Below are 22892 nucleotides of genomic sequence, written 5' to 3' on the forward strand. Positions count from 1 at the left end.
AATGTGTTATGCCAGTGATGAAGTATGGATGTGAAACTTGGACATTGAACGCTAAGTTGTTACACAAAGTCCAAAACGCTCAAAGAAGCTTAGAAGGTAGCATGATTGGCATAACGAAGAAATATAAGAAACGGAATACATGGGTGAAAAGTATGACAAATAGTAATAGATATAGTGGATAGAGATATTGAAATGGCAATAGGTGGGCCACGTAGTTAGAAAAATAGACGATAGATAGACAAAAGAAGTGTTAGAATGGTACCCAAGAGAATGCAAAAGGGTAAAAGAAAGACCGCAGAGAAGATAGGTAGACGAAATTAAGAAAATGTGTGGGGTGAGATGGATGAGAGTTGCGCAAAACAGAGACGAGTGGAAACATGTTGGAGAGGCCTTTAACATTTCGATTTATAAATAAACAAGCTTCATTTTCATATATATGGCAATTATTCAATGCAATTTGTAATTTGAATTGCATTCAATCCTTATCTATATACTATTTCCGCACTCAATTTCCCGTAATATGTGCTATCTACATATATACACAATACGAACATAATCTACAACACCAAAATTATATTATATATTTAACAATCGAACGTAATTCCATTTCAGATATACGGAACATTCTCCGGAAAGCCGACTCAAATCCACAATAGGATATTCGAAAAGATACCTCCTCGCTTACGCTTCTCGCTGATGGACATCGTTCCGAATGCATTTTTACGCGATCACATCTTCATGGGATTCACACAGTGTGGCCAGTTTCTCCTTAGCTTTACCTACCACGTGAACATGATAACCAGAACCGACTTCCGCGAGGGCTTCAACTTCAAGTACGCAACGTCCAATATGAATGTGTCTTCAATGTGCGTGTGTGTGTGTTAATCGTTTCGATTTCTCTTCAGGTTACACTTCCTGTCGTGGGCTCCCGGCCAGAAAGCCAAACTCGTACATTCTGTGCCTCTATTTGATGACGATTGTGTCGATAATAGGGTCGCCGTGTCCATTGCCCAGTGGAAACACAATCCGTCTCTGCTCGTGGTCTACGGGATAGCGTGAGTCTTTTGTCTTCGGAGTGTGTATATATTTTTTTCTTATTTTATTGTAATTTTTTGGTATTCAATGTGGTTTCAGTGAAACTTCGACTGAGCATTCGTATTTGAGTGTCATCGGTGTGCCGCGTCTCGGTTGTCGGAAATGCTCCTTGCTTGCGAATTCCAATGAAGGTATATATTGTTTATTTCATACAACAACTATTGTACTGTCAATAAACCCCAATTGCATTCCAAATAGCGTTGCATATCAAATATACTGAATATACGTGAGCTTATTGAAAAATGTCTGGAGTTTCAAACTCCAGCCGTTCTTTGTTTTATAGACTATAAAAAAGCTTTTGACTTTGTGAACTGGGACTATCTGTGGAAAGTTCTACTGGACATGGGAGTCCCCATGCATCTTGTAAAAATTATATATAACTTGTATAATGATAACAATGCAGTAGTTCGAATCAATTCGCTAAACTCGACAAATTTTCGAGTACAATGTGGAGTAAGGCAAGGGTGTATATTATCTCCAGACCTATTTAATATATATGGAGAGTATATAATGTGTAGAGCACTGGATGGTTGGAAGGGTGGAGTGTCCATTGGTGGAAAAAAACTATCCAATCTTCGGTATGCGGATGACACAACGCTCATAGCGAATAATCATGAAGAAATGGCCAAACTGATCCGTCGTGTTGAGACAGAGAGTAATGTGCTTGGCCTCCAGATAAACCGCCCCAAAACAAAAATTATGATAATTGACCGTCACCAACAGCTCAGCTTTAAACGGTATAGAGGTGGTCGATAATTTTGTCTATCTGGGGTCACTCATCTAACAACGGCGGCAGCGAATTGGAAATACGGCGCCGGATTACATTAGCAAAATCGACAATGTCACAACTAACGAAGATTTGGAAGAATAGAGCCATTACAACTGCTGTCAAAATCCGACTCGTGAAAAGTCTCGTTTTTTCTGTCTGCCTTTATGGTGTCGAGACGTGGACCATGAAGGCGGCGGATCGATGAATCGATGCCTTCGAGATATGGTCCTGGAGACGGCTACTGCGCGTGCCTTGGACCGACAAACGCACGAGTGTGTCTATTCTCGAAGAATTAAAAATCAAGGATAGACTGTCAACAATATGCCTGAAACGTATATTGCAGTTCTTCGGCCACATTGCACGAAGAGGTGAGGAGAGCCTGGAGCGGTTGGTTGTGGTTGGTAGCGTCGAAGGCAGAAGAGCCAGAGGCAGATGCCCCGCACGCTGGACTGACCAAGTATCTGCAGCGACGGGCGCTTCCACGGTAGCAAGTCTTCGCCTGGCCGAATTTAGAACTGAATGGAGGCAGCTGGTTGACCGGACATCATAGTCACGATCCTCAGTGATGAGGGAACCGACAGCAATATCAAATATGTTTATACAATTTGTATCACTCGCTATTGGAGTGTATGCTTTTATGCTTTTAAGAGCGGAACTGACCGGTAATGGTGTCTCATCCGCGAGATTACTTTCAGGATAGGGAATTATAATTGAACAATATTTTTCTGAGAACATTATAATCAAAAAATATATGTGTGTATGTAAGATTTGGTTTCGAATGTGTAGGATGGTATGGGTGGAATGTTTGTGTACTACCTAGCTACCTAACTACTACCAAGTACTACCTAACCATAGATGAGACACTTGCCCTATGGCATGCCTGATGTAAAGGCGTACAATAAACACTGCCTGATCTAGTCCATGTGCATCATTTTGAACCGCATCCTGATCCTTTGTGTATATACTTTTTTCACGTACAAGCTTTCAGATAGTATTCTACATATACATATACAAATATTTATTTTATTTTACACATCTGGAGTCACAAATCCAAGATTTGGCCAGCAGAAACCATTGAAATTTGAGCCCGTGACCTCTCTGTTCAAAGCATTATATGCTAACCGCTAGTCCATTCTGCTGGTTAAGATCAAGATAGATCAATCATAGGATCACCATCTAGAGGTACATTTCCAACCTTCCAGTGTACTGATTATGAATTATTTTCTCGGAACACTCGGAAACAGATCTATAAACCTGGACGTGTCCCAGTCTACTCAGACGTATGGCAGTCCAACTCTATAATCATCATTTACAGTCAATCGTATTGGATGAATCCTTCTGTTTTGCGCAACTCTCATCCATCTCAACCCTCACATTTTTCTAACTTCATCCAACGATTTTTCTTGCGGCCTTCCTTTCATCCTTTTATATTCTCTCGGGTACCATTCCAGAACTTATATTGTCCATTTTTCTAGCTCTGTGACACGACCATTGCTATTTCAATCTGTTCACTGTCCCCACTATGTCTCTCTCTCTCTACTTTTGTTATATTTTTCTCACCCACATATTCCGTTTTCTATCTCTCTTCCTTATACCGATACAGCGTTCCATATTTCTTTGTGTAACAATTTGGCGCTCAATGTCCAAGTTTTACATCCATACATCATCACTGGAAACCCTCTTTAATATTCTGTATTATTTACTAGTTTATATTTAAAAGTTTAAATCTGAAAACATATTCAAATAGTAGGTAGGATGGTTTAGCCAATTCGATGAGGAACCGCTTCAATAATTAAATCAGATAAATTGGTAAACTCATATAGGAAGCGAATGATTTGGAGCCACAAATTTCCACTGCAGAAATATATACTCGGTAATAAATTCTTTTCAATCGAGGTCAACTCAGAGCTCAAACCCGGCAACATCTCGGTGTTTAGCATTAACGCAAATACCGAGCTATACTGCTGGCTTATTATTCTTATTACTAAATAATAACTAATACAGTGTATAGTTCCTTTGCCTATTCAATGTAATGAAAAGTACCCGAAAATGTTCTTGAATGTGAGGAAAGTCTACTGAAAAGCCTCGAGTTAAAAAAATATATTTTAAAAGTTTCGAATTTGAATATAATAAAGAATAGAAAAATTGTTTATTGATGTAAAATTGATGTATTTTTTTTTTTGCTTTCAGTTTTAGATTGCGGTGGCAAGAGGTGCATCCAACACAACTTCACCATACACACAAAGTTCTACTGCGCTGCCGAGTCGGCCATCTGCGAACCAGTCATCCAGCTAGCCTACCATAATCAAATTATCATATACACCGATTTTATCCATATATTAGAAATAGACTTAATTAAACCTGATCAAATTCAAGACGAGAAGGGTCTCGAGGAGAAGTCGATCAACGAATCTTGCCCCCCGCCAAACATATTTCCAGTTCCTAAAACGTCCCAATCGTCGAACGCCTACGGCTCTTCGGCGCACACGGTCATCCAGAGCATCATCGCCGACTTCACCGACATGGAAATGGAGCCGTACGTGAACGTCAAACCGATCCAAGTGCCCGATATGATCAGCCATGAAGTTTGCATCCAGGCTTTGCGTACGGTGCCACAGCCATCGCCGAGCTGCAGCGAGGTGTACGTCGGAATCGAAGACGGCTGGGACTCGGTGCCATCGCCGAGGACGCTGATCAGTCCACCGTTGCGTTCGCCGAGTCGCCGACCCGCCGAAAGCCTGCTGCGGTTCAACGAGATGCATCGAATCGCCGACAAGACGTACGAGTTCGTCGAAGAGACGGAGCCCAAGTGCGAAAAGCTCAGCTTGTTCCGCAAGCGTCGCCTCGCCGACAAGAAGTATGAGTTCTCCGAAGATAATAGTGAAAATATTGTTCCTTTTAGGGTGCTTCGTAGCAATAGGAAATATTACATAGGGACTTCGAGCAGGGGTCCTCCGAGGAGGGCTAAGTCGCCGCCGTCCGAGGGTGTGGTATTGAGGGTACATAATCAAATTACGCCGTCTGTGCCGATACACAGTGCCGATATTAAATATGGGCCGGTGATCACTCACATGCCTGTCGCCAGGGAGACAGTCAACGACACCGAGTATAGGGTCACTGCGATGCAGGAGGACGGCTCGTTGAAGACTATCGCCATACATGACAACTCGTCCAAGACGCTGTCTGACTGCACGGTACATCCCCAAGATCCTTACCTCGTCCATTCTGAGAACTCCAAATGTAGTAAACACTTCAAGAGACGCTTCATAGAGAGTGAAGACGATATCACGTCTATTATTACAGACTCGGAAGGTATGATCTTGACCTCGCTATAAAAATTTCGATTAATTAATTACATATAAAAAGTGATTTCATTAGCATGTCATGATGCCCTTGAAAATTTTATATATTTTTCAGGGTCATAATTAGAAATCGGATTGTCATTAGGGTAATATAACGGCAATTGTTAAATTCGTAAAAAAAGAATTATTGTCCTCACAAGAGAAAAGACCTTTTTTTGGGTGCATTAGTGTCGGGCAGGCATAAAAATTGTTACCGTAGGTTGCTCTCTTTTTGAAAACGGGACATTACGACGTACCAAAGCTGGGCTTGGGGACAACGGGATAGGCTACCTAAAAGCGGGACGGTCCAGTTCAGAACGGAACGTACGGTCGCGTTAAGTATACCTAACTGGGATCCTGAAATCAACCATTTAGGAGCTTAAAAAGGAATGTAGCATCAGTGAGTCATCGCCTGACAGAAAGATTGCTAAAGGATAGGAGTTTTAAAATATCAAGAACAGTAGTATGGGCAAGATAGGAAAACGGTAGCGTAAGGATTTGATATGTATGGATATAAATTGATAAATAAGTAGATAAATTTGTCTTATTATATGTATACTAGTGTTGTACCTGATGACATATCGCATGGGTGTTGGCATATTAAGTTATTCAATAAAAAATAATTAAAAGAAATGTGTCATCGATCATGTGTTCGATCCCCACACGGTCGAATTTTTTTCAAATATATTTAATATTTATATTTAATTTTTTAAAAATGGTAAAAATAACTACCTACCTACATATAAACAATATAAAACAGCAATAGAAAAATTAATTAATTAAATAAATTCTCTGCCAAGCGGAAACATTAGTAGCGATCAGTATATATAGAAGTTTTTTATTTTGTTATTGTGTTCTTATATACGTTTTGGCAGTGGTTTAGCTGTGACGTATATATGTATGTCGAATCGAAACGCCTATTATAGTAAGGCGAGCGTTATCTCAGACAGACAGACGCACAGACGGAATAGCGATATTATATACATATATGATACAAAATTTAAAGGGCATCTTTACATGGTCAAATTAACGAGTCACTTTTTAAGTTAGATCCTATATGTTTAGGTATATGTATATTTCATACGTCTTATAATGTGAAATATACATACATAACAAATGTCTTTGTGTTTATTTTTTTAGACGATTGTATATCTGGCTACCATGTAGCTTTGCCTTTAGTCGCCCACGGTGCAGGCTACGCACCCCTACAGCCCGTTTCTATGGGTGCGTGGGACAGGATGCGTACGGGAACTCCCGTCCTGCAAGCCTCGCAGAGATCTTTAGATATCGAATTGCTTTGCAACGAAGTCTGTCTCCGACTGTGTCGCCTTCACAAAAAGAAATTCATCTATTGCTTCGACTGGGGATGCCACGTCATCAACGTTTGCCAATCCAGCGGCTGCATTTGTGGCGTAAGTACATATAATTGCTCGGTTATTCTGCAACCCCTTGTCTTCTCGCGTGTTAGAAGTAAGCTAGAGTATAATGCGGTTGTGTCGAATCCACATGAAGCAAATTATTCTCTTATGATCGAAAAAGTGCCAAAAGCATGTCTTCGTTTTTTCTATAAGAAAGAGTTTGGGTACTACTCACATCTCTACCCTACTCCTTTCCTTTTGGTCATGCTTGGGTATAATTCCCTTGAACTTCGGAGAAATTTCACATTAATTCGTTTCGTTCTCTAACTACTGCGTGGTAATACGTCATGCCCGTTGTTGCTGGACCAGTTCGGACTTTATGTCCCTAATAACTATGTATGTGCGTGGTAGACATCATCATTTGATGGTTGTACCTCCTGCTCGCACAGTCCTTTTTCGAATGGCTCCTATTCCAAGAGCTGTTCTCGACTTCTCAATGACATCGTTGCTGCTGTGCCTGAATGCGATATTTTCCACCTTGGGGAGCGTAGATTATCGGATATTATTTTAACATATTTGTCTGGTAAGCTGCGCTCATCATTATTTTCTTGATTTGAATGTGATGTATGAGGAGTGGAGTCTTAATCTACTCTCTTTCGTTTGGGCCTCGCTGTGATTTTTTTCCCTTATGTACATTTTCACGTACTTTTTTTTCTTTTGTTTTATAGTATTTTTCTGCCTTTACCTTTTATTTCTTTTTAATCTATGAATTATTACTATTATTATTATGGTTTTTATTTTTCTCTTATTTTCTTATGGAGGCCATTGTGGCGCATTTGGTTCTTCCTGTGTAATTCTACAATGGTCCAAACTAATGTTTAAATAAATATTATACTCACTTTATATTCAACTAGTTGTTTTACCCGGCTTCGCTCAGTATTTGTAATATAAACAGCTTAAACATTGCGACTCTAATAGTAAAATATTCATTTTTTTTATTTATTAAATTTGTTTGAATCGAAAAAAATATATATCGAATCGTCGTCATAGAAAGTTTGTTTTGTTTACAATGTTCCCAACCAAAAAAATACTTTCGAACAAACATACATACTTACATAGAAAGTCTCTTTCGAAATTATATATTAGATGTGAAACTAAGAATAGGAGGTGCTACTTTAGTATGTGGTCTACCTTAGCATGCGATCTACCTTTGAATCGCAGTCGACTATTTTTTTTTAATTTGTATCGTAGCAACGAAATGTTTATTGTAATTTTTGTTTTTTCCTGCCGCCCCATAATGTTGTTGAAGCATTTCTATCAAAATATCGTCGGCAGATGCATATCTCTCAACCAAATCTTAAATGAATAGGGCCAACCTTAACTTAACCTAACCTTTAAATAAATGGATGTTGGTTGCTAAGATATGTTTATTTGTTGTGAAAATATTGATGAAATAAAACTTAAAAAAAAAAACATATCTTAGCAGCCAACAACTATTTGTTTAAAGGTTAGGTTAAGTTAAGGTTGGCCCTATTCATTTAAGATTAGGCTATCTGGGTCGGTATTATTCAGTCTCAGTGTCACACGCGAGAACTGAGACAGTGAGACCGCATATTAAAGTAAAAACGTGAAGGTAGATCGGTAGATCAGCCAGCAGCATAGCTCGGTCGTTAAGCTTCTGCTTAGCGTCGAGAGGCGCTGGGGTTCGATCCTTGGGCCCGGGCCTCGAATGAAAATGTATTTTTCAGAGTATGCTGTTGGTCAGACCTGGATTTGTGACTCCAGGTTGATCGTTTCCTATCAGAGTTTGCCAATTTTCTCTGATTTCATTGTTGAAACGGTTCCCGGAAAAAAAATTGGCTAAAAATCCTTCCTACCTACTATGTCGGATGCGGTGCATCCGCTCTAAAATCGCCAGACAAATTGAACGACAGATTAATGGACGGCTGCTTTAAATGCAATTCTCGTCTTCTCGAATGATAGATTGCATCTGTGCACATCGATAGGTTACTCGTCATCTGATGTGCAATCTATCATTCGAGAAAACGAGAATTACGTTTACAGCTGCCGTTCTGTTAATCTGGCGATTTTAGAGCGGATGCACCAAACCCACTATGTCACCACTATTTGAAGTATGATTTATGTACAATTCATAGATGTCTCGTTAATTTGCGAGTTTTTCAGTGTCAACGACTTGTAATAAAAATGCTGCATTTGTAATTGTAATTGTAATTTGTAATTGGCCAGGAAGGCGCATTGGGATTTACCTGTAAGGCCTTCCTGGTATATATGTAAAAATAAATCTTCTAATATATAATTTGGAAAGAGACTTAATATGTATGTATGTATCCTTCGTTCGTCGTCCGTAGATCGGTGACGTCATCGAACACGTGATTCGTTTTATATTTTTTTTCGATCCATAGGCGCCGATTTGATTTTTTTCGATTCAATGGATTCACCCCCCGTGGGGGCGCGAGACGAGTAGTTTCATGGGTCCCCGCCAGGGTCGCCACAAGGGGCGCAGCCTTATGGGGCCCCAAAGGTGCGCAGGGGGGCGCAGCTTTATGGGGCGCAGCCTTATGGAGCTCAGCCGCATGGGGCCCCGAAGGGGGCGCAGCCTCATGGGGCGAAGCCTTATGAGGCGAAGCCCTAAACGGCAACTGAGCATGGGGGCAAAGCCCTAGACGGCATTTAATCATGGGGGCGCGGAGGGGCGAAGCCCTAAAAGGCATTAACTAAGGGGGGCGAAGCCCTAGACGGCATTTAATCATGGGGGCGCGGTGGGGCGAAGCCCTAAAAGGCAACTGATCACGGGGGCGAAGCCCTAGACGGCATTCAATCATGGGGGCGCAGAGGGGCGAAGCCCTAAAAGGCATAAACTAAGGGGGCGAAGCCCTAGACGGCATTCAATCATGGGGGCGCGGAGGGGCGAAGCCCTAAAAGGCATTAACTAAGGGGGGCGAAGCCCTAGACGGCATTTAATCATGGGGGCGCGGTGGGGCGAAGCCCTAAAAGGCAACTGATCACGGGGGCGAAGCCCTAGACGGCATTCAATCATGGGGGCGCAGAGGGGCGAAGCCCTAAAAGGCATAAACTAAGGGGGCGAAGCCCTAGACGGCATTCAATCATGGGGGCGCGGAGGGGCGAAGCCCTAAAAGGCATAAACTAAGGGGGGCGAAGCCCTAAACGGCAATTGCTCATGGGGGCGTGGAGGCGCGAAGCCCTAGAAGGCAAAGGCTCAGGGGGCCGCCGAGGGCGAAGCCCTAGAAGGCAAAAAAAAATTTTGATTTTTTTTGTATTTATTTTTTTAATTTTAAAAATTTAAAAAAATATATTTTTTTTTAATTAAATGTTTACTATTAGCTTAGTCATGTTTAAGCGGTTTATATTATAAATACTGAGCGAAGCCGGGTAATACAGCTAGTAAATACTAAAGTAGATATGTGAAGGTACATAGACCGCATACTAAAGTAGCACCATTTTTCTTTTGTCTCTTTTTTTTTTTACTATTGTTTTTTTTATAATGTTTTGCTGCTTTTGCTTTTTCCTTTTTATTTTATGCATGTTCTTGTATTTTATTTTTGTGTTCTTCTCTTTTTCAAATGTAGGCCATTGTGGCGTATAAGGTTCTTCCTGTAATGCCACAATGGTCCAAAACTATAAATGAATAATCACATATTATACATAAAATTGTATTTTATATGGATGAGATATTGAAGTGTACGCTTTTTTTTAGGTTTGTGCGATGTGGCTTTGGGCTTCCGAAGAGGAGGCGAAGAGCAACGGCGGCTGCAATTCTTGCATGGAGAGCGATGCCGTTTGTTCCATCCATCGGAAGCAATACGCAGCTGAAGTGCGTGTCTCTAAATTGAAATATATGATTCGTACTCTTTGCGGTTATTGATTTTATTATGTTCGTTTTTCAATTTGCAGTGTTTGTTTGTTTGGGATCTTGTCAGTGGCTTGTATAGAACGGAGCATGTTGCATTTAAAGAAGACTCGACTCCGGACACTAATAGAGGTTGGATTCGGAATTGGGATTTGATTCGTCTGGGTTTTCGCTGTGATTAATTGTTGGTTGAATGTTTCAGAAAGTGGCAGTGAACGTGCCAGGCAGATGGCTTTCAATTTAGCTCCGATACCGTCCTCGCACGGACATGACATTAAGCTACTTACTACACTTACAGGTGAGTATATGATTAGTATGAATGTGTGTATTGTTTTGGGGCTCTCAATTATAATGGCTATATTCGGTCCGATATAGCGTGAGACTTACGAGAACCGAGCATGAAATAACCTCTCTAAAATAGCTCGCACGACAGATTCGGTTTTCGCCCGGCAAATCAACCGTCAAATGGGTTGCCAGTAACAAAAATAAATACCAACCCTAACAACCTAATCTTAAATTAATAGGGCCAACCCCAACTTAACCTAATCTAACCTAACCCTTGAATAAATAAGTGTTGGCTGCTAAGATATGACGATTACCCAGTGAAAGTGTAACTGGTTATGATTTCACTGGAACGTCAAATTTTATTTTTGTTACTGGCAACCCGTTTGACGCTTGATTTGCCGGGCGAACGCCGATTCTGTCGTGCGAGCTATTTTAGAGATGATAATTTGACATTAAAATGTCGTTTTGACGTTTGTCGTGTAATTTATTTTACAGCCGTGCAAAAAATATATACGTATTCCGTAAGTAAATGAATAATATCAACAACTTGCGTATTTTATATTAAAATTTTATTAATGTAAATATTTCAAAACACGAAACAAACTCAAAAAACTAACAAAAAATAAAAGTCAAATTTATTCATACACGAAGAATGTTGTATTTCTTGACCAAATGCAAACGCGAAACTGAAACGAAATGTAATTGGCTATCGCGGGTCGAGTAGGCGGTGAATGCGACAGCTTGTACATTTTACGTAAGTCTCATATGCTAGGTCGGTTCGACTGTAATATTTGTATATAACATTATGAATACTGTAAGTCTTGTATATATCAAACTAATATCTTTTTGACAAGTGCGAATGGTATATTATTCGTTTCGATGTTACTTCACTATTTTTCACTGTGCCATGTGCTTGTTGATCAGTATCGATGTGTGTCGTTTGCAGGTCGATCTCTCAAACGCTTAACGGACATGGACCACTGCATCGAAATAACCAAACAGCATCCGGACATTTCGGAAACTGACACGTCGACGTCAGAAGACAGCGATTCGGACTGACAGCCATTCTACGATATTATTATTATTAACAAAATGTATGTTTCCAATACAAAGTTGGCTTTGTCTCACTTTGTTTCAATAGTGCAGTACGCTCACGTCTATTGTCGATATTTTTCCAGTATTTCTTTTAGCATTTTATTAAAAAATAAAAAACTATCACACGCCATAGTGTATGTATGTATATTATATGTACGTTAAGTGTGCTCAAAAGGATTTATTATTTTTAATCTCACAATAATTGCATTCGAGTTTATTCAATCATTGAATATGACGCTACTATGTATGTATGTATAATTGGTAAACGGACTACTAGTCATATGTGAACCAGTTACAGGACAACCGGTCGCTCTAGATCGGTCACACGTGATCACCCATCACACTAAAACTGGTCACGCCCTAAAATCGGTCCAGAGAAAACTGGTTGATCGATTTTAGGGTGTGACCAGTTTTAGTGTGACGGGTGATCACGTGTGACCGATCTAGAGCGACCGGTTTACATTTGACTAGTAATCACCGAACCGTATAATTTTACTAATAAAACCGAGTATTTTCCTTCATTTTAGAGTTGGACTATGAATTCTTTTTATTTCGGATGAATTGCAATTCTATTGAATGATATTTATTTTGAAACTGATGGTTGTGCGCTTATTTATTTAATATCACTGCAATAACTCTGATATTACGCTTATTATTAAAGCAAACCCCCCTTCCCTTTTAGGATATATTTCACAACCCTATATAGGTCGTGCTAAAGCTAAACGTTGTGTATAAAACATTTTCTATATATATATATATATATATTATTATTTAAAATATTGCCATGTTTTAATGATATTTATTTATATTTTCACACGTCACGAATTCTCTTTAATGTATTTATTTCTACCTTTTATAGTATTTAATGGCAGTGAGCAGAAAAATATTGTTTTAATTAATTTTAATAATGTTTTCATGTTTCATGCCTAAATTATTAAAAAAAATTAATATTTGTATTATAAAACGGTTTATTTTGGTGTGTGAATGGTCTTCAGGTTGACCGTATAGTGTTTGTTTTATTTTAATATATATATATATATATATATATATATATATATATATATATATATATATATATATATATATATATATATATATATAAAATTTATTTATCTTCTAATAATCTAATATTGAGTTGCAATTCTAACGTATTAAAAAAAAAAAAATTGAATTATTATAAATCACTGGATGTTGCTATTTTCCGTGTATTTTTTTCCTAGAATTCCGATTTTTTTTCCCTCTCGCATTCGATAACTTTCGAAAGTATCTTGTAGTGTAATCGAGATCATACGTAATCTACATATGAACTGATAGTCTATATCTGTAATTATTCTTTAGTAATTTAGTGTAGATATACATACTGTTATCATTGAGCAGATTTTAGTTTAACGTGAACTATTTTAATCGATGATGTGTATTCATTGTAAGAATGAGTGTAACACATAGCATTTGTGACATTGAAATAAAAATACTTTTTTAATTTACTTGCGTTTCTTTCTTTTACTTCATCTTAATTTACAAATACGATCTTTGTAAAATGTGAATCGAGGTTTTGTTGTCGACTTTACTTTAAAACTATTTAATGTTATAGCTTTAGCTCCTGATCTTTGATTCTTACTTATAACTACATATGTACTATTGCCGAATATTAAATTACTATTAAATTAAGCTATGGAACTAAAGTTTTGATGAACGTTGAAAGTAAATATTCTAGTCTTATACGCATTTTAATGAAATACTCAAATATTGAGTACTAGTATTTTTACCTGGCTTCGCTCGGTATTTGTAATATAAACAGCTTAAACATGTCAAATCTAATAGTAAACATTTTATTTTATTTATCTGAATAGTTTTATTTTATTTAAATATTAATTTATTTTTTATTAAATTGAACGTCATGGATTCTACGAATCAAACAAACATACAAAGTCTCTTTCGAAATTATATATTAGATGTGATAGAATGATAATGATGTTTTTTTAATATGAAAATTGTTTAAAAATACAGTTTTCTGCATTCCTACAATCGAATAAGCTCACATAAGAGATGCAAACAGATATTGACATTGGATGCTATTTAGACATTCCACTAGGCCAAGCCAATGTTGGCGTCATGTTAATAGTTTTGTAATAGGCGTTCCGAGACAATTCACGAGACCAATATTATCTTGGCTTAGTGGAATGCTTTAACAAATTCGCCTCGTGTGAATTCAGTATTAGATCCATTTGTGTCTTAGATTGATTTGTGCATATATGTACATAGGTAAACGGACTACTAGTCATATGTGAACCAGTCACGGGACAACCAGTCGCTCTAGATCGGTCACATGTGATCACCCGTCACACCCGAAAATTGGTCGAATATTTGGGTGACCAGTTTTTCGTGACTCATTTTCGGGTGTGACGGGTGATCACATGTGACCGATCTAGAGCGACCGGTTGTCCTGTGACTGTTTCACATATGACTAGTAGTCCGTTTACCCCTGGCTTAGGATGATGAAGAATATTTACCAAATTAACTCAATTTCATCCAATAAATAAAAATTATAACATTTAAAATAAATAAAACAAGTAAGCCAACTAATACATCTGTGTATTTAATTTTCAATTATAATTTCTCTTAAAATTATTTAAATAAACTACAATGAGAAGAAATTTCATGTAAAGGGGGCACCAGAAACACAATGGCACGCATGCAGCCAAAATGTAAAAATTTTAGCAGTATATAATGACAATTTTTTACAAACCTCCTTTTTTATATTTATCCCAGCATGCAATTTTTTATGTTACTTGAGGGTAAATTTTTCAGAAAATGATTTTAAACAAATTTCACACTTGTAGGGCTTTTCCCTCGTGTGCGATCTCAAATGTGACACAAGATCATCTTTACGAACATATGATTTTAAACAAATGTAACATTTGTGTAGTTTTATCCCAGCATGCATATTTTTATGTTCCTCGAGGTTAGATTTTTTATAATTTTTTCAGGTTCGTCTGTGTTCGGTATTAATACAGCTATATGTTGAATATGGTATTTATTTGGTAGTAACACGTATACACAAGTATGGTTAATTGTTGGTAAAAGTATGTCGTTCAGCGGTCTCTGGATATGGTAGAGTGTCGCTGGCTCGGCATTCAGCTATGTTCAGAAGGTCTCTGGATGCGGCAGTGTGTTGCTGGCTCGTTGTTCGGCTATGTTCGGAAGGTCTCTGGATACGGCAGTGTGTTGCTGGCTCGTCCGGCTGGTTGATCTTCCAAGTCCGCGTAGTGTAGTGGTGGCTGGTCAGGAGCTGTATGTCGACGCTTGCTGCTGTGGGTCGACTGGCGTTGTTTGGGTTGTACCTCCTTTTATAATGTTTCTGGAATCACCTGATCGATGGTGGTGGTTTGTTGATGCGTAAGAGAGGAATGCACTTTTGTCGAGGCGTAGAACTTTCTGGAACGATTGGCGCCGTTCCGCTCGATGTATTTTATGGTGGCGGCGTGTTTCGACCGTTTTGGTTCCACTCGACTGGTAGGGGCGTTCCGCTTGAGTTTAATATAATGACTGCAGGTGTGTGTCGTCTGGGTTTCGTTCCGCTCGAGTGTGAAGGGTGGATCATTCTCGAAGGATTTTGGCATCGTTCCGCTTGAGTTGGATTTGGCGCCGTTCCGCCTGAGTTTAATATAATGACTGCAGGTGTATGTCGTCTGGGTTTCGTTCCGCTCGATGTAGTTTGTTGTTGCGGAATATTCTCGAATGTTTCGATGACGATGACGATGACGAGATTCCTACACCAGCATGCAATTTTTTATGTTTCCTAAGGTTAGATTTATTAGAAAATGATTTTAGACAAATGTCACATTTGTATGGTTTTATCCCAGAATGCATTTTTTTATGTGTCTCGAGGTTACATTTTTGAGAAAATGTTCTTAAACAAATGTCACATTTGTGTGGTTTTATCCCAGCATGCAATGTTTCATGTTTCTCGAGACCAGATTTTTGAGTAAATGGTTTTAGACAAATTTCACATTTGAATGGTTTTATCCCAGCATGCAATTTTTTATGTTTCTTGAGGTTATATTTTTCAGAAAATGATTTTAAACAAATGTCACATTTGTGTGGTTTTATCCCAGCATGCAATTTTTTATGTTTCTTGAGGTTATATTTTTCAGAAAATGATTTTAAACAAATTTCACACTTGTAAGACTTTTCTCTCGTGTGAGATCTCAAATGTGAATCAAGTTGTATTTTTTGAATAAATGATTTTAAACAAATGTCACATTTGTATAGTTGTATCCCAGAATGCATATTTTTGTGTGTTTTGAGGTTAGATTTTTGAGAAAATGTTCTTAAACAAATGTCACATTTGTGTGGTTTTATCCCAGCATGCAATTTTTTATGTTTCCTGAGGCTAGGTTTATCAGAAAATGATTTTAAACAAATTTCACACTAGTAAGGCTTTTCACCCGTGTGAGCTTTTAAATGTCTGACAAGTGAACCTCTTCGAACAAATGATTTTAAACAAATGTCACATTTGTGTGGTTTTATCCCAGCATGTATTTTTTTATGTACCTCGAGGTAAGATTTTTGAGAGAATGATTTTAAACAAATGTCACATTTGTGTGGTTTTATCCCAGCATGCAATTTTTTATGTTTGTTGAGGTTATATTTTTCAGAAAATGATTTTAAACAAATTTCACACTTGTAAGGCGTTTCTCTCGTGTGAGATCTCAAATGTGACTCAAGTTGTATTTTTTGAATAAATGATTTTAAACAAATGTCACATTTGTATAGTTGTATCCCAGAATGCATATTTTTGTGTTTTTTGAGGTTAGATTTTTGAGAAAATGTTCTTAAACAAATGTCACATTTGTGTGGTTTTATCCCAGCATGCAATGTTTTATGTTTCTCGAGACCAGATTTTTGAGTAAATGGTTTTAGACAAATTTCACACTTGTAAGGCTTTTCCCCCGTGTGATATCTCAAATGTGACACAAGATCATTTCTACGAACATATGATTTTAAACAAATGTCACATTTGTGTGGTTTTATCCCAGCATGCATTTTTTTATGTGCCTCGAGGTAAGATTTTTGAGAAAATGATTTTAAACAAATGTCACATTTGTGTGGTTTTATCCCAGCATGCATTTTTTTATGTTCCTCGAGGCTACATTTTTGAGACAATGACTTTAAACAAATGTCACATTTGTGTGGTTTTATCCCAGCATGCATTTTTTTATGTTCCTCGAGGTTACATTTTTGAGAAAATGACTTTAAACAAATGTCACATTTGTGTGGTTTTATCCCAGCATGCATTTTTTTATGTACCTTGAGGTAAGATTTTTGAGAAAATGATTTTAAACAAATGTCACATTTGTGTGGTTTTATCCCAGCATGCGAATTTTTATGTTGCTTGAGGTTAGATATATAAGAAAATGATTTTAAACAAATTTCACACTTATAAGGCTTTTCACCCGTGTGAGTTTTTAAATGTCTGACAAGTGAACTTCTTCGAACAAATGACTTTAAACAAATGTCACATTTGTGTGGTTTTATCCCAGCATGCAATTCTTTATGTTTCTTGAGGTTAGATTTATCAGAAAATGATTTTAGACAAATTTTACACTTGTAAGGCTTTTCCCCCGTGTGAGTTCTTAAATGTTTGACAAGTGTACTTTTTCGAATAAACGATTTTAAACAAATATCGCATTTGAACAGGTTTTCTCCAGTATGTGATATTTTGTGTAACACAAGTTCGGATATATTGGGAAATGGCTTTAAACAAATTTCACTATTCTTTCGGTGAATTGTTGATAGTGAAGGCTCATCGTCCCATATTACATCTTCCAATAAAACTTCTTCAGTCTTGATCTTCAAGCAATCATCTAAGCTCAGTAGGGACTTTTCGTTGCTTCGAAAACAAGCCTTTCGAAAGCTGATCAATAATTCCAGATTGGTTTTACACGAAAGACACACCGTGTCTGGCAATCCATCGCTTCTTTTAACCTGCAGATGAAAAAAGTAGGATCGAGCGGTGAGAAGAGTTAACCACAATAATTATAACCTGAATATTATAACCTATAAGCAGCACCGACCTGAATTTGACAGCAGGTCCGAATGCGTTGCTCCAGACGCTCTGGATGAGGATCTGGTGTGGAGCTGAAGATGGAGACGGAAGATTCGGCCGGAGCTGGTCCAAGACAAAGCCTGCACTCCATCGTCCCTGTTTTGAACTCTGACGCAACCAGATCGACTTGCCTTCGCCTTGCAATTGTTTTTGGTCTAAATTTGGTACTAGTTATACCAGAGAAATGGGTTCGGTGATTACTAGTCAAATGTGTACAGTATTTATATAATTTTTTTTATATTTATCCCAGCAAGCAATTTTTTATGATTCTTGAGGTTAGATTTTTGAGAAAATGATTACTAGTCAAATGTGAACAGAATTTATGTATATAATTTTTTTTATATTTATCCCAGCATGCAATTTTTTATGATTCTTGAATATAGATTTTTGAGAAAATGATTACTAGTCAAATGTGAACCGGTCACAGGACAACCGGTCGCTCTAGATCGGTCACACGTGATCACCCGTCACACTTAAACTGGTCACGAGAAAACTGATCACACCCCAAGACTGGGCACGAAAAAACTGGTCACACCCTAAAGTTGGTCACGAGAAAACTGGTCACACCCAAAAATTAAAAATTGGTCGTATGATAACTTTTCACACAAAAAAAAATATACTCGACTAGACATACGTATTATGGGGATGAACGAATGAGATGACTGGCATGTTAATGCACGTGTTTTATTTATGACATCTGAAGGCAGAGTGAGTAGCTAGCTCCGAACACAATCGAGTTGGTCCCCACTCGCAGGAAGGTGACCAAACTCGACCATGTCGTATAGCGAGCCGCCACAATATGTTCGAGCCAAAAGCCCTCGTGGCCGTTGGTTGTGGTTGGAGTTGTGACAATAATTTGTGTGGTTGGAGTTCGTTCGTACGAGGAGTTAGGTGCGTTGAATCTTCTTCCGATGCTCTACTGCTGCAGAGCGATTTAGATTCACTCGTTATTTGGTCACACTCAAATTATTGTCTTCCGATAAGCATTGACAAGTTTCAAGTTTTCATTTTGTAATTTTATTATTTAGCATAATGTGTATGTATGTTGGTTTTATCTATATTTATATATGTATGCTATTTTTTATTTTTATATATATGAGTAATTTATCTTTATTTATGTGTATTTATGTGTATATTCATGTATAATGTTTGTATGTATATGGATGTATGTATTGTATGTGTATGTTTATGTGTATATGTATATATATATATATATATATATATATATATATATATATATATATATATATATATATATATATATATATTTATATATATATTTATATATTTATATATATATATATATATATATATATATATATATATATATATATATATATATATATATATATATATATATTTATGTGTAGGTGTGTATGTATGTGTATGTATATATGTGTATTTTTATATTTATGTATGTATGTATGTATGTGTATTTGTGTATACGTGTAAGTATATCCAAAATATATGGATGGTGTACATATATGTTTATATAATTGTATTTGGCCAGGAAGGCGCATTGGGTTTACCTGTTAGGCCTTCTTGGTGTAAATTAAATAAAAAAAAAAAATGAAAATGTATGTACATATGCACATGTTACAGCGAAATCGCACCATATTTAAGTTACACATGTATATATATATCACAATGAAATTATATCAGCAGTGAAAATATATTTTCACTGACATTTCAGTGAAAACATAACCAGTTACATTTTCAGGGTTGGTTTTATGGAGGATGAACGAATGAGACGACTGGCATGTTAATGCACGTGTTTATTATATGACAGCTGAAGACAGAGTGAGTAGTAGCTCTCCGAACCCAGCCGAGTTGGTTCCCACTCGCAGGAAGGCAACCAAACTCGACCATGTCGTATAAGCGAGCCGCCACAGTTTTATTAATTTAAGATTAGGTTGTTATGCTGCGTACGGACCAAACCAACGACGATTTTGGTCCAACGTTTTAACCAGCAGGATAAAACCAGTAGCGTACAAAATATCGAAATAAAAATTAAATTTAAAAATTGAAATTAAATATCAAAATTAAAACTATTATTATTATATTAAAATTAAGTTTCAAATATCAAAATAAAATTATAATCAATATATTAAAATTAAAATTAAATATTGAAAGTTAAAACAGAACATGCCCAATTTAAATAAATTTTCGAGATTGACCTAAAATTAGATCATCAACAATCACATACAGGTAATCCTCGACTTTTGTTTGTCGAAGATGTTTTGACTTACGAAGATACGCACAAAGATCGAAAAAAAATCAAAGAATTATGGAGGATGAACGAATGAGACGACTGACATGTTAATGCACGTGTTTATTATATGACAGCTAAAGGCAGAGTGAGTAGTGGCTCTCCGAACCCAGCCGAGTTGGTTCCCACTCGCAAGAAGGCAACCAAACTCGACCATGTCGTATAAGCGAGCCGCCACATCACTCCCCCCCCCCAGCATCAGCGATACCAAAATTACAAAGAAACAAATTTTACAAAAGAAAAAAATTATTGTTACAAAAAGAGAAAAAAAATTATTGAGTGGGGAGAAAAAAATTGTTGACGTGGGTCATCCGCTGTGTAGGTGTACCGCCCTGAATGGTCGGTACATTCGAGGGCGGTGACGTCGCGAGCAGGACGGTGGCTGGTCCGATGGTCGCGCCGATGCGATGCTGCGGCGGCGCCGCTCTTCCGAGGCTGATGTCGGTTGGTGGGGCGGCGGGGGCGGCAGGGGCATCGATGTGGTTGATGATACTCCGAGCTGGACCGTGAGTCGTTGTGGCTCGTGGAGGTGTTGTAGCGCTACCGCCCGTCTCGGCGTGACGACGCTCGTGGGGACGGACGGGGCCTTGATGATGATGATGATGATGGTGCTGAGGTGGTGTGTGATGAATCTTGTGGTGCTGGATGACCGTTCTATGTGTACTGGATCGCGCATGACTCCACATCCAGCTGTCAAGATCGTCGTCTCATTCGCTCCCCCATTTTTTTAAGCACCTGTCATCGACGTTGTGGCTGGACTCCAGTCGGTAGGTAGGTAGCCGTGTCTGCTCGTTTATTGTCACCCGCGGGCCGCGACGCGTGTTGATGGCGATGGCGGCGCGGCTGGTAGCTTTCCCGCCTGGCTCGGCGAGGCAGTGATGAGCGGCATGTTGAAATTGATCGAGGCTACGTGGCTCGATGTCGGGGATTATGGAGGATGAACGATTGAGACGACTGGCGTGTTAATGCACGTGTTTATTATATGACAGCTAAAGGCAGAGTGAGTAGTGGCTCTCCGAACCCAGCCGAGTTGGTTCCCACTCGCAGGAAGGCAACCAAACTCGACCATGTCGTATAAGCGAGCCGCCACAGAATTATTATTTTTACTTCCCCGTAATGCGCAGTTACTGAGAATATCTGATGTATTAGTATGGGTGACCGAGCGATGATCGCAATCCGGAGCGTTGTCGGTCTATCAATCGAATTTTTTTTAGTCTTCAATTGTTTCTCTCGTCGAAATAAATCAATTAATTAAATCATTTCAGAGGTAAATTTTATCGGATAATGTCTTCAATTGTTTCTCTCGTCGAAATAAATCAAATAATTAAATCCATCTCAGAGGTAAAATTTATCGGATAATTATGTGATATTTAATGTGTGATTATTAATTTTATTTCGATGAAAGAAAAAAAAAACCCTTTGACAAATCACCGACATTTTTTTTTGTTAAATATTTCATCGACGGCGAAACACAGTAGTATATCGTGACGACTTATAAGAAACAATAACAAGGTTTTTTTCGCTCGTAATTATAATATTTCTCTGGTTGTAATGCGTATCGTCGTAATTCAAAACATCAACGATGATCTAATTTTAGCTCAATCTCGCTCGTTAACTTAATTTTGATATTTAATTTCATTTTTATTTCGATATTTTGTACGCTACTGGTTTTAAAAGTTGGCCCAAAATCGTCGTTGGTTTGGTGCGTACGGACCATTAGGATTGGTATTATTTAAGGGTTAGATTAGGTTAGGGTTGGCCCTATTGTATGTTATCTTTTGGTCACAAAAACACGGCCAAAGCCGGGCGACTGTTATTTTTACTATTTTAAATTTCTATTGTATATTTTTCTTTTCATGCCTTATTTTATAATATTTTTTTAAATATAATTTTCCTTTTTTTTCATTCAATATTCTATTGTATCTCTCTATATCTTTCTATCGTCATTTCCTTAGTAAAGTTATAAACCCCTAATATAATACATATGTAGTCTTCTGCTTTTTGTATGTTTTCGATTTTATATGCTAAAAAAATCGATTCACTATGTTAAAAAAAAATCTCGAGAACTCTCGAGAAACAAAAAAGAAAATATCGATTTCTCGAGATACAAATATTCCGAGAAAATGAGATTCTCGAACCTCGAGAAACAAAAATAGTCGAGAAATCACAACCTCTAATTGCGATTACAACATTGAATTTTAATATTACCAATATGGAAAAGAAAACGCGTAGTATTATCATTAAAAGACAAATTAGATCAAAAATCAATGCTTTAAAAAACGGTCTTAGGACGTTTTTTGTCAGATAAATATGGTGTTGGAAAGTCAACGATCTCGGATATAAAAAAAAACAAAGTGAAAAAATAATGAAGTTTACTGATTCTAAGATGAAGGCTCAAAACGTAAGGTTATGAAAAAATCAGGAAATTAAGTAGTCTACAAGTATATTTTTATGTGGTTCATTAAAAGACGATCGATTTAAAATAATTATTTGATTTTATTATTATTTTAAGAATGTTTATTTACATATAAGCTCTATGATTGGATCACATTTTTTTACCGATTACACATTGCAGTTCTTTATACGACACTTTATTGTATCATAATTTAACTTCAACATGAAATGTATCTTATGGAGCGGTTCAAATACATAAAAAAAAAAACCTGTAAGAACATCGTTGAC

General features: G+C 37.5%; 3 protein-coding genes across 5 annotated transcripts; 2 read left to right on the forward strand and 1 right to left on the reverse strand.

Annotated features, from left to right (window-relative positions):
- The first annotated feature begins 101 nt into the window (after positions 1–101).
- On the forward strand, positions 102–12002 carry LOC143921682 (uncharacterized). Its single transcript, XM_077445035.1, has 10 exons — positions 102–143; positions 613–833; positions 906–1055; positions 1135–1226; positions 4061–5176; positions 6346–6617; positions 10300–10416; positions 10497–10584; positions 10655–10750; positions 11684–12002. Exons 1-10 carry the CDS (start codon positions 102–104, stop codon positions 11794–11796), a joined length of 2307 nt encoding a protein of 768 aa, XP_077301161.1. The 3' UTR covers positions 11797–12002.
- A 2853-nt stretch (positions 12003–14855) lies between these two features.
- Positions 14856–18254, reverse strand: LOC143921053 (uncharacterized). Of its 3 annotated transcripts, XM_077444157.1 has the most exons (4): positions 17910–18254; positions 17143–17820; positions 16431–17058; positions 14856–16011 (listed from the first exon to the last, which is right to left on the reverse strand). In XM_077444157.1, the coding sequence occupies exons 1-4, from the start codon at positions 18030–18032 to the stop codon at positions 16007–16009; spliced, it is 1434 nt and encodes a 477-aa protein (XP_077300283.1). In that variant the 5' UTR covers positions 18033–18254; the 3' UTR covers positions 14856–16006. The 3 variants fall into 3 exon arrangements, with proteins under 3 accessions (XP_077300283.1, XP_077300282.1, XP_077300284.1); XM_077444158.1 differs by lacking the exon at positions 14856–16011 and having other exon boundaries at positions 16642–17001; positions 17087–17820; positions 17910–18102; XM_077444156.1 differs by having other exon boundaries at positions 14862–17820; positions 17910–18149.
- A 358-nt stretch (positions 18255–18612) lies between these two features.
- On the forward strand, positions 18613–21019 carry LOC143921054 (uncharacterized). The gene is made up of 2 exons (XM_077444159.1): positions 18613–18699; positions 20350–21019. Exon 2 carries the CDS (start codon positions 20618–20620, stop codon positions 20939–20941), a length of 324 nt encoding a protein of 107 aa, XP_077300285.1. The 5' UTR covers positions 18613–18699; positions 20350–20617; the 3' UTR covers positions 20942–21019.
- Positions 21020–22892: the final 1873 nt, after the last annotated feature.

This window comes from Arctopsyche grandis, chromosome 13, assembly GCF_051622035.1.
Source record: "Arctopsyche grandis isolate Sample6627 chromosome 13, ASM5162203v2, whole genome shotgun sequence".
Lineage (NCBI taxonomy): Eukaryota > Metazoa > Arthropoda > Insecta > Trichoptera > Hydropsychidae > Arctopsyche > Arctopsyche grandis.